This window comes from Bos javanicus, chromosome 9, assembly GCF_032452875.1.
Source record: "Bos javanicus breed banteng chromosome 9, ARS-OSU_banteng_1.0, whole genome shotgun sequence".
Classification (NCBI taxonomy): Eukaryota; Metazoa; Chordata; class Mammalia; order Artiodactyla; family Bovidae; genus Bos; species Bos javanicus.
The window spans coordinates 11,661,234-11,674,165 of record NC_083876.1 but is presented as its reverse complement, the minus strand read 5'-3'; the positions used below and the strand labels follow the sequence as shown (position 1 = coordinate 11,674,165).

General features: G+C 38.1%; 1 protein-coding gene across 34 annotated transcripts in view; it reads right to left on the bottom strand.

Annotated features, from left to right (window-relative positions):
• LOC133253673 (regulating synaptic membrane exocytosis protein 1) overlaps positions 1-12,932 on the bottom strand; it is a 256,940-nt gene that overhangs the window by 108,629 nt on the left and 135,379 nt on the right. For 21 of the 34 annotated variants that reach the window (XM_061427177.1, XM_061427151.1, XM_061427150.1 and 18 more), the window contains one exon: positions 2,054-2,166. The exons of 12 other annotated variants lie outside the window; for them this stretch is intronic. In XM_061427177.1, the coding sequence (XP_061283161.1) occupies positions 2,054-2,166 (113 nt within the window). Of the gene's footprint in view, positions 1-1,777; positions 1,911-2,053; positions 2,167-12,932 lie in introns of those variants that run through there. One more of the 34 variants, XM_061427180.1, reaches the window with a different exon arrangement.

Sequence of the window (12,932 nt, the reverse complement as noted above, 5' to 3'; positions counted from 1 at the left end):
TTGGTGTCATAGGAAGAGCAAAGGGCATCTAAGTTCCAGCTAGGGAATGGAGGGCTGACCACCAAACAGGAAGTCTGCTAATGAAGAGAAAGTATCTCCCTTCTTCAGAGAGAGCCTCAGTTTTCATAAATCTGGTAAATGAGACAGCTGGACTAGAGAGGGTCATTTTTAGGTATTTTCAGATTCTGGAATCTCTCAATCAGGATACACCTACTTTTGATTCATTACGAAAACAAGTGTTAGTGGTGGTTTAGGGTGGTTTAGAGGCTAGGGCACTTCATCTTAGAGTTTTTTGATCACCTGATGAATGACTAGAGGCCCAGTTCAGAAAGGCTTTCAGGATTTTATGCTGATTCTTTATTAGAATCTTTCTTGTTTTCTGTACTGGCTCTACCTCTCTCTGTGGTTCAATCTGACCTCGTCCTTTGACATGATGCTAAGAAATTAAGAAAGCATTTCCATCTTTGATTAAGCTTTTCTAGTTTAAAGATCCTTCCCAAATAAGCACATGCCACAGTGAAGGAAGAAATTCTAACTTAACCTGTTTTATAATGCTTACCGCATTTGTGTAAAGGAAAACAAAAATGATGATGATATCCATAAAGACAGACAAATAGCTGATTAAGTGATAATATCATAAAGTACAAACTGGAGGAAAAAACATGTGGAGAAGGAATCAGCAACTTTGGGCAACATCAAGATATTCTGCTTACTAATATTTCTCTCTCTCTCTCTTTTTTTTTGCCTTACTGATTTTGCTTTTTAAAATATTGTTTCAGACTCCTAGGGAGTTGGGCTCCACCAGATCACAGTGACCTTGAGCTTTGTTCAGCTGGAACCTTCTGCAGTTAAACTAAGACATAAAGTCATAAAATGATAAGACGATGTTCAACACACATGCCTGTATGGTGGGCTGGTAACAAATCTGATTTTGTTACCGCCTGTATATTTTTGTATTAGTTTCTGAATATCTGGCTACATAATGAACAACCTCACTATTTAAAAATGAGTAGGTTTTACTAGGTTCATACAACAAGCTAACAACATTAATTTAGTATAGTTTTTACTTAATTTTGAATTTCTAAAAGGTCATTACTTGTAAAAGGGCTCTAGATACCAAATTATAACACAGGGTATCCTGTAGTGTGCTTCTCTGGTGGCACTAGTGGTAAAGAGCTCACTTGCCAATGCAGGAGACATAAGAGTTGAGTTCGATTCCTGGGTCAGGAAGATCCCCTGAAGGAGGGCGTGGCAACCCACTCCAGTCAGTATTCTTGCCTGGAGAATCCCATGGACAGAGGAGCCTGGTGGACTGCAGTCCACAGGGTTGCAAAGAGTTGGACATGACTGAAACAACTTAGCATATCCTGCAGCTTTTGTAGTCTTTTAAAAAATATTTTAAAAATAAATCAGATAATATATTCAAAATTGCTTAATGAAGCATAAAACTCTTATTTTAATTAAAAATCATATTTTAATCAAAATTATCAGACACTATTTAGCAGTTTATAAACTCCTCAATGCATCCTTACAAAATAATTTTGAAATATAAGTTTTTATTATCTCTTAAAATTATGTGGATTTCAGTTTCTAAGAGTTTAAATCAGTTTTCTTACTAAAGACAGATCGATAAGAAATCTCACATCACACAATTTTCACTCACTGTGAAATCTCCTAGGAATTATCAACCACAAATAGTATATGACTATAAATCTACATCTTAATATTTAAAATAGAGTGTTGAATGAAATTCAAGAGATAAAATGGCTTCATTTACCTTACTGATGTGAATTTGACTACTGACAATCATTAAATGACTGTAACATCAAGCATTTTCTTTTTTCTAGAAAACATTTAATCCAAATTCATAAATGATACATTACTAAACTTCTATCTTGTGCCCATGTTAAGAGCAGAGAAGCCATGATGCAAGGCCATCATCTGAAGCATAATTTCTCTCCTGTAACTTAAGGGCTCACTGGTCCTACCTGCTACCCACACTGTACTTTTTTTTTTGTTACCAGGGAAACTATTGGTCAGTTACTGGTTTTACCTTGGAATATTGCTCGCGATCAAGTTCTTGACTAGAACCAGACCCTGTTGTCTGCTTAAATCGATGCACTTTCATTTTCATCTGTCTCGTTCGCTCCTCCACTACTAAGCTTGCTGCAAAAACACACAACGGCAATCTGTTAAAACACCGAAGCACCTCTGGGGAACCGAATGGTTTAATTAAGACTGCAATGCTTTTGATAATGATTTCAAGTAAAAATCTCAAAATGACATGATTAACAAACAAAAGGCAGAAGATCAAATGCTAGCAACTGGGGCTCTAACAAAGAATGTGACTCAAATCACACAGGATGGGGGACACAAAGGTTAGTAACAAAAGCTAAGGACCCTGTGAGTTTATCGGAGATGAAATAATATCAATTCTTCATAAGTGATTATGTAAAATTGAGTTTGATTGTGAAAATACGCTCCCTATTGAATGAACTGGTTGCTTGTACATATAAAGCGAACACATCACACAAAGCTCCACGTGTTTACTGAGACACATGCACACCAGGTAACATTGTCAGCTGAAGCAGGCTCCTAAAAACTCTTCTAACGGAAGAGCATCCGCTTTTCTGAGACATTCTTATTAAATCCTTCATTTCTACCAACCGTTTTTCATGAATATTTGCCAATCTTAAAAACTGGGCTTGCTAAAGGAAAAGATTCATTTTCTATTTCTGAAAGCTCTGTCTGACCACAAAAACGAAATTCATACTTCTTGAAAATGTGATATAGAACTTTAGGTTTTTAAATTGTAAATAAAAGAGTGTATTCCAGTTAAGCCTTCATTAAGCGTCTAAGTAGTGTAGCAGGTGTGACTGTATAGATGTGAAGTACTGCCTTCAGTAAAGTACGAGCTATTTTAAGTCAGAATCTATCACAAGGAGCTTAAAGACCCTGTCTTTAATTCCTTCATTCTTACAAATGAAAAAATAAGAATACAGTTGTGTACATGTACCTGTGTTGTATGAGGACTATGTTTATGCTTTATAACTTATCTTTTGCCAATCTCTGCAACAAGTGCTAGAGTTTATTATTAAGTTGCTTACATACACATATATCTGACCAAAACCCATTGTTTTGTAACAAATGTACTGGGGTTTCTGCCAAGAGGTTTTGTGATTTAAAGGAGAATGGGAATACTGATACATTTAATTGACCTGGTTGTCAATTTCCTATCTAACCAGGAGTTTATAAAGACACTTGCTAACAAATCTTTTCCACTGCAGTGATTAAACATGGCCTGTGATCCTTGATAAAAGACACTGACACTCATGGAAATTCAGTAAATATGTAGCTTTTGCTGTGTGTCCAAGTACAGACTAATAGCCCATGAGATAAGTACATGGTATGAAATGTATGGTAAATGTTTTAATTATCTTTTCACACCAAGTTATTAGATGTTTTGCTTTGCTTAAAGTCAGTGTATTAGACAGATGATATCAACCCCAATGACACAGTTAGTGAATGAAGCAGTCACAACACCTGCTTTGAAAATGTTGACTCATGGTTGTAAATGATAACTATTGTGATTAAAGTGTGGCTCAATAAAGACCTTGGGAAGAGCAGTTTCTAAATGTGTTACTTACTTGACAATATATAAGGAGTCATAGTAAGTATTACAAAACAAAATGCTATGCAAGAGAATTAAAATTATTGAAAATGTGAGCTGTACTTATAGAAAGCCCTATACCCAGTGAGAAAATGTACAGGAGTCTGCTGCCTGCCATCTGCCTGTGATGCGGGTAACTCCTCGGTCATCTGCTTTGGGCTTTGAGGAAAACAGATGAACTGTAAGCAGCTGTACTCTACAATTAATGCTTAAAACAAATCCAAGTAATCTCGACTTGTGATAAAAGCGGATTTAAATGATGTCAGCTTAATATTCTCAGCAATGACAGACATTTTAAGAAATTTTTGACATTGGTTAGCCTATAGCTTTGTGACCTTCACATTTAGCATCATGTAATTCTTGGTGGGGAGCATTGAAAAGATTATTTCCCAAGAGCTACAGCCTAAAGCAGTCTGAAATAGTTCTGGTGACCTAACTTTGCCAGGAAAGCACCTCATTTCTTTAAATAAGAGACACAGAATTCCTGGGGTGGGCCTGAGAAACACGTAGCAGGGTGACCAAGAAGTCATGGAAAAATTAAGGAAGATGCTTCAGATTGAAGGTGATGTGTGATTAGCAAAGTACACGCAGGTTACAGTTGTCCCTTAGAGAAGACCAGGTTTTTCATCCCTAAGAATGAAGGATGGCTTTCCATCTAATACACCTGGAAGACCCTACAGACAGGCTGGTTTGTCATCAGCTACATACCTCCACGGAGAAGGTGATGGCACCCCACTCCAGTACTCTTGCCTGGAAAATCCCATGGACGGAGGAGCCTGGTAGGCTGCAGTCCATGGGGTCGCTAAGAGTCATACACGACTGAGCGACTTCACTTTCACTTTTCACTGCTTTGGAGAAGGAAATGGCAACCCACTCCAGTGTTCTTGCCTGGAGAATCCCAGGGACAGGGGAGCCTAGTGGGCTGCCGTCTATGGGGTCGCACAGAGTCGGACACGACTGAAGTGACTTAGCAGCAGCAGCATATCTCCAGCTATATTTCGTTTTTATTCTTTTCTAAAGGCAACTCCATCCAGACTAGCAATTCTGAAGGCTTTTCTAAAGTTTACAAAAAGAAATGACATTTCCTTTCTTTCTTACTCTCATTTCTTTTTCTTTCCCTTTATTAAATGCAGTCTTATCCCCTGCCTCCCGCGCACCGGAGGAGGCTGTGTCTGTGTTGTATCGCTCTCAGGAGGACCTGCTGGTGGCAAGGGATGTCGGCCCTTCTGCTTTCAGAGGCAGGACAGGGCCACGGCGGATACCAAAGGTGAACTGCAGCAGCAGCGGCAGGATTTTTAACGACTTTAAAAAATACCAACAACAAACTGAGTCCTACAATGGTTCAATGACTTCACTCTGACCTCCCAAAAGTGATTAAGTGATTAATATACTATCTTTATTCCTAAAGAAGTTAAAGTTGACATCCTCTAAGCTGTCAAAGAAAGAAAATCTCCAAATAGTTTCTTTTCAAAATCATGACTGGACACCCTTGACTCATCAGCAGTAATGTCGTTTCTATGTCCTCTGTGCTTGCTCTCGGATTCCAAGATCAGAAGTGAAATGCAAACAGCTTATTGTTCACCTATATAAAAAAGTCAGGTAATTACATGTAATTCACATTTTTAAAGAGTATTTCTCTTTATTTCCGGATGGTGTGCACATTAGTGTGTATTCTAAAATAATTCTTGATACAAGTCGTCATGTTGCAGTAAAATTGCTTTTTGTAAACATCAATGAAGAGGCTTCAGTGTGAATTGGGCAGTTCTTTAGCTTTTCTGGAGAAGGAAACGGCAACCCACTCCAGTATTCATGCCTGGAAAATCCCATGGACCGAGGAGCCTGGTGGGCTACAATCCATGGGGTCGCAAAGAGTCAGACACGACTGAGGGACTTCTGTGTGTGTGTTAGCTTTTCTACATATTTTGTGTATTGTACATTTTATTTTTCAACTGTACGTTATGGAATGAAATGACATCAATTCTGGATTATTGATGTGTCAATCTAAATATGAAGAAAATTTATCAGCTAAAATAGAACATTTATCACAAATTGATAAAGAATAAATGTACATGATTTATAGAGAGAATAATATACTTGGTAATGATTAGAAATAAATCCTTGGAATGTGATTAACTCTTGAGTAAGCAGTTAAAAGTAAAATTAGGGGGGGAGGAGCCAAGATGGCGGAGGAGTAGGACGGGGAGAACACTTTCTCCCCCACAAATTCATCAAAAGAGCATTTAAACGTCGAGTAAATTCCACAAAACAACTTCTGAATGCCGGCAGAGGACATCAGGCACCCAGAAAAGCAACCCAACTCTTCGAAAGGAGGTAGGAAAAAATATTAAAAACAAAAAAAAAGAGACAAAAGAGGGAGGGACGGAGTTCCGTCCCGGGAAGGGAATCTTAAAAAGAGAGAAGTTTCCAAACATCAGGAAACCTTCTCACTGCCGAATCTGTGCCGAGCTTTGGAAGCACAGAGGGCAACATAACAGGGAGAAAAAAATAAATAAACAATTTAAAACTCGCAGATTGCGAGCCCTACGGTAACTCCCCCAGCAGAGAAGCAGCGCAGACGCCTGCATCCGCCATTAGCGAATCGGGGCTGGGCAGGGAGGCGCGGCGTGGGCTGCATCGCTGAGAGTAAGAATCTGGCCTGAATACCCTGAGCGCTATCTGAGCGAAATAATTTGGGCTAGCAAACCAGACTGTGGGATACCTACCACGCGAAAAGCCAGCCCTAACCTAAGACCGCCAGGCCCGCGCACGGAACAAAGGACTGAACAGAGATAGCCGGCTGCAGATCTTCCCCCTCCGGTGACAGGCAGCCAGAGCCGGAAGGGGGCAATCGCAGCCCCAGAGAGACATTATCTATAAAATTGTAAGCAGGCTTCTTTGCTAACTAAAACTTCTTGGGGGTCTGGACGGTCAACATCTGCCTGAGAAGGTGCGCCGGTTTTACATCCAGATAACCGAGTGGCGGGGAGGCGATAAGTCGCAGCATTGGCGCTCGCCTGGGAAGAGCAAATTGGCGCTCGGACCTGGGAAGAGTACAAAACGCAGGCCCAACTGAGTCTGCGCCTCTGAGGACTACCCGAGTGCCTGAACCTGAGCGGCTTGGACCTGGGAGGTGCATGCAGCCCAGGGCCAGCCTCGGATTGTTCCCGGCGGAACAACCTAGAGTCCGAGCAGTGTGGACAGGGAGGCTACACGCGCCGTGAGCGGGGGCAGACCCAGGGTGGCTGAGGCACTGCGAGCCCACGCCAGTGTTATTTGTTTGCACCCTCCCTCCCTCCCTCCCCACAGCGCGACTGAACAAGTAAGCCTAAAAAAAAAAAAAAAAAAAAAAAAGTGTCCTCCACCGTGCCCTTTGAGTCAGGGCGGAAACCAGATACTGAAGAGACTAGCAAACAGAAGAAGATATAACAGAGGGAAACGCCTTGGAAGCTACAGGCAATAGATCAAAACCCTGTGGTTACTACGGACTACATAGGAAGTGGCCTATAGATCTTGAGAAATATAAATCTGACCAAGGAACTAGCCAAAAATGAACTGAACCCACAACACCCACAAAAAAAGAAACAAAAAAGTCCTAGATATATTTTTATTATTTTTACGATCATTCTTTCTTTTTTTTTTTTAAGAGAAAAAAAAAATTTTAAGTCCTCTATTGTTCCTTTAATTTTCACTTTTATAACCTATTACTTTGCAAAAAAAAAAAAAAAAGACCCTATTTTTTCCTTCTTCAGCAAACTTCATATATATATATTTTATAATTTTTTGACCTTGTTTTTTTTGTTGTTGGTTTTTGTTTTTTTCTTCTTTTCTTTAACATTGTATTTTTGAAATTCCAAACTCTACTCTAGATTTTTAATTTTCGCTTTTTGGTATATGTTATCAATTTTGTACCTATAGTTTTTTTTTATATAATTTCTGTGATTTTTTTTTTTTCTTCTTCTTCTCTGTTTCTTTCTCTTCTTCTTTTATATAACATTGTATATCTGAAATTCCAAACTTTACTCTAGATTTTCAATTTATGCTTTTTGGTATTTGATATCAATTTTGTACCTGTATTTTCTTTATAATTTTTGTGACATTGTTCGTATTTGTTTGTTTGTTTTCTCTCTTTATTTTTCTTCTTCTTCTTTTTTTTTTTTTTAACATTGTATTTTTGAAATTCCAAACTCTACTCTAGATTTTTAATTTTTGCTTTCTGGTATTAGTTATCAATTTTGTACCTGTACTTTCTTTATAATTTTCACGACCTTGTTTGTTTTTGTTTGTTCATTTTTTCTCTCTTTCTTTTCCTTCTTCTTTTCTTTAACATCGTATTTTTGAAATTCCAAACTATACTCTAGATTTTTAATTTTCGCTCTCTGGTATTAGTTATCAATTTTGTACCTGTACTTTCTTTATAATTTTTGCGACCTTGTTTGTTTTTGTTTGTTCGTTCTTTCTCTCTTTCTTTTCCTTCTTCTTTTCTTTAACATCGTATTTTTGAAATTCCAAACTCTACTCTAGATTTTTAATTTTTGCTTTTATGTATTTGTTACCAATTTTGTACCTTTAAGGACCCAATCTTCAGGACCCATTTTTCACTAGGGAGTGAGATTACTGGCTTGACTGCTCTCTCTCCCTTTGGACCCTCCTTTTTCTCCACCAGGTCGCCTGTGTCTCCTCCCTAACCTCTCTCTACTCTACCCAACTCTGTGAATTTCTGAGTGTTCCAGACGGTGGAGAACACTTAGGGAACTGATTACTGGCTGGATCTGTCTCCCTCCTTTTCATTCCCCCTTTTATCCTTCTGGCCACCTTTGTTACCTTCCTCCTTCTTCTCTTCTCTGTATAACCCCGTGAACATCTCTGAGTGGTCCAGTTGTGGAGTGCACATAAGGAAGTGACTACTGGCTAGCCCACTCTCTCCACTATTGATTCACCTCATCTCATTTGGGTCACCTCTAACTCCCTCCTCCCTCTTCTCTTCTCTATGTAACCCTGTGAACCTCTCTGAGTGACCCTCACTGTAGAGAAACTTATCATCTTTAATGTAGATGTTTTATCAATGGTGCTGTATAGAAGGAAAAGTTTTGAAACTACTGTAAAAATAAGACCGATAATCGGAAGCAGGAGACTTAAGTCCAAACCCTGACTCCAGGGAACTCCTGACTCCAAGGAACATTCATTCACAGGAGCTCATCAAATGCCTCCATACCGACACTGAAACCAAGCACCACACAAGGGCCAATAAGTTCCAGGGCAAGACATACCAAGCAAATTCTCCAGCAACAAAGGAACACAGTCCTGAGCTTCAAGATACAGGCTGCCCAAAGTCACCCCAAAACTATAGACATCTCATAACTCATTACTGGACATTTCATTGCACTCCAGAGAGAAGAAATACAGCTCCACCCACCAGAACACCGACACAAGCTTCCCTAACCAGGAAACCTTGACAAGCCACCTGTACAAACCCACATACAGTGAGGAAACGCCATAATAAAGAGAACTCCACAAACTGCCAGAATACAGAAAGGACACCCCAAACTCAGCAATTTAAACAAGATGAAGAGACAGAGGAATACTCAGCAGATAAAGGAACAGGATAAATGCCCACCAAACCAAACAAAAGAGGAAGAGATAGGGAATCTACCTGATAAAGAATTCCGAATAATGATAGTGAAATTGATCCAAAATCTTGAAACTAAAATGGAATCACAGATAAATAGCCTGGAGACAAGGATTGAGAAGATGCAAGAAAGGTTTAACAAGGACCTAGAAGAAATAAAAAAGAGTCAATATATAATGAATAATGCAATAAGTGAAATTAAAAACACTCTGGAGGCAACAAATAGTAGAATAACAGAGGCAGAAGACAGGATTAGTGAATTAGAAGATAGAATGGTAGAAATAAATGAATCAGAGAGGATAAAAGAAAAACGAATTAAAAGAAATGAGGACAATCTCAGAGACCTCCAGGACAATATTAAACGCTACAACATTCGAATCATAGGGGTTCCAGAAGAAGAAGACAAAAAGAAAGACCATGAGAAAATACTTGAGGAGATAATAGTGGAAAACTTCCCTAAAATGGGGAAGGAAATAATCACCCAAGTCCAAGAAACCCAGAGAGTACCAAACAGGATAAACCCAAGGAGAAACACCCCAAGACACATATTAATCAAATTAACAAAGATCAAACACAAAGAGCAAATATTAAAAGCAGCAAGGGAAAAACAACAAATAACACACAAGGGAATTCCCATAAGGATAACAGCTGATCTTTCAATAGAAACTCTTCAAGCCAGGAGGGAATGGCAAGACATACTTAAAATGATGAAAGAAAATAACCTACAGCCCAGATTATTGTACCCAGCAAGGATCTCATTCAAGTATGAAGGAGAAATCAAAAGCTTTTCAGACAAGCAAAAGCTGAGAGAATTCTGCACCACCAAACCAGCTCTCCAACAAATACTAAAGGATATTCTCTAGACAGGAAACACAAAAACGGTGTATAAACTCGAACACAAAACAATAAAGTAAATGGCAACGGGAACATACTTATCAGTAATTACCTTAAATGTAAATGGGTTGAATGCCCCAACCAAAAGACAAAGACTGGCTGAATGGATACAAAAACAAGACCCCTACATATGTTGTCTACAAGAGACCCACCTCAAAACAGGGGACACATACAGACTGAAAGTGAAGGGCTGGAAAAAGATTTTCCATGCAAATAGGGACCAAAAGAAAGCAGGAGTAGCAATACTCATATCAGATAAAATAGACTTTAAAACAAAGGCGGTGAAAAGAGACAAAGAAGGTCACTACATAATGATCAAAGGATCAATCCAAGAAGAAGATATAACAATTATAAACATATATGCACCCAACACGGGAGCACCACAGTACGTAAGACAAATGCTAACAAGTATGAAAGGAGAAATTAACAATAACACAATAATAGTGGGAGACTTTAATACCCCACTTACACCTATGGATAGATCAACTAAACAGAAAATTAACAAGGAAACACAAACTTTAAACGATACAATAGACCAGTTAGACCTAATTGATATCTATAGGTCATTTCATCCCAAAACAATGAATTTCACCTTTTTCTCAAGCGCACATGGAACCTTCTCCAGGATAGATCACATCCTGGGCCATAAAGCTAGCCTTGGTAAATTCAAAAAAATAGAAATCATTCCAAGCATTTTTTCTGACCACAATGCAGTAAGATTAGATCTCAATTACAGGAGAAAAACTATTAAAAATTCCAACATATGGAGGCTGAACAACACGCTGCTGAATAACCAACAAATCACAGAAGAAATCAAAAAAGAAATCAAAATTTGCATAGAAACGAATGAAAATGAAAACACAACAACCCAAAACCTGTGGGACACGGTAAAAGCAGTCCTAAGGGGAAAGTTCATAGCAATACAGGCACACCTCAAGAAACAAGAAAAAAGTCAAATAAATAACCTAACTCTACACCTAAAGCAACTAGAAAAGGAAGAAATGAAGAACCCCAGGGTTAGTAGAAGGAAAGAAATCTTAAAAATTAGAGCAGAAATAAATGCAAAAGAAACAAAAGAGACCATAGCAAAAATCAACAAAACCAAAAGCTGGTTCTTTGAAAGGATAAATAAAATTGACAAACCATTAGCCAGACTCATCAAGAAACAAAGGGAGAAAAATCAAATCAACAAAATTAGAAACGAAAATGGAGAGATCACAACAGACAACACAGAAATACAAAGGATCATAAGAGACTACTATCAACAATTATATGCCAATAAAATGGACAATGTGGAAGAAATGGACAAATTCTTAGAAAAGTACAACTTTCCAAAACTGGACCAGGAAGAAATAGAAAATCTTAACAGACCCATCACAAGCATGGAAATTGAAACTGTAATCAAAAATCTTCCAGCAAACAAAAGCCCCGGTCCAGACGGCTTCACAGCTGAATTCTACCAAAAATTTAGAGAAGAGCTAACACCTATCCTGCTCAAACTCTTCCAGAAAATTGCAGAGGAAGGTAAACTTCCAAACTCATTCTATGAGGCCACCATCACCCTAATACCAAAACCTGACAAAGATCCCACAAAAAAAGAAAACTACAGGCCAATATCACTGATGAACATAGATGCAAAAATCCTTAACAAAATTCTAGCAATCAGAATCCAACAACACATTAAAAAGATCATACACCATGATCAAGTGGGCTTTATCCCAGGGATGCAAGGATTCTTCAATATCCGCAAATCAATCAATGTAATACACCACATTAACAAATTGAAAAATAAAAACCATATGATTATCTCAATAGATGCAGAGAAAGCCTTTGACAAAATTCAACATCCATTTATGATAAAAACTCTCCAGAAAGCAGGAATAGAAGGAACATACCTCAACATAATAAAAGCTATATATGACAAACTCACTGCAAACATTATCCTCAATGGTGAAAAATTGAAAGCATTTCCTCTAAAGTCAGGAACAAGACAAGGGTGCCCACTTTCACCATTACTATTCAACATAGTTTTGGAAGTTTTGGCCACAGCAATCAGAGCAGAAAAAGAAATAAAAGGAATCCAAATTGGAAAAGAAGAAGTAAAACTCTCACTATTTGCAGATGACATGATCCTCTACATAGAAAACCCTAAAGAGTCCACCAGAAAATTACTAGAAATAATCAATGACTACAGTAAAGTTGCAGGATATAAAATCAACACACAGAAATCCCTTGCATTCCTATACACTAATAATGAGAAAACAGAAAGAGAAATTAAGGAAACAATTCCATTCACCATTGCAACGGAAAGAATAAAATACTTAGGAATATATCTACCTAAAGAAACTAAAGACCTATATATAGAAAACTATAAAACACTGGTGAAAGAAATCAAAGAGGACACTAATAGATGGAGAAATTTACCATGTTCATGGATTGGAAGAATCAATATAGTGAAAATGAGTATACTACCCAAAGCAACTTATAGATTCAACGCAATCCCTATCAAGCTACCAACAGTATTCTTCACAGAGCTAGATCAAATAATTTCACAATTTGTATGGAAATACAAAAAACCTCGAATAGCCAAAGCGATCTTGAGAAAGAAGAATGGAACTGGAGGAATCAACTTACCTGACTTCAGGCTCTACTACAAAGCCACAGTTATCAAGACAGTATGGTACTGGCACAAAGACAGAAATATTGATCAATGGAATAAAATAGAAAGCCCAGAGATAAATC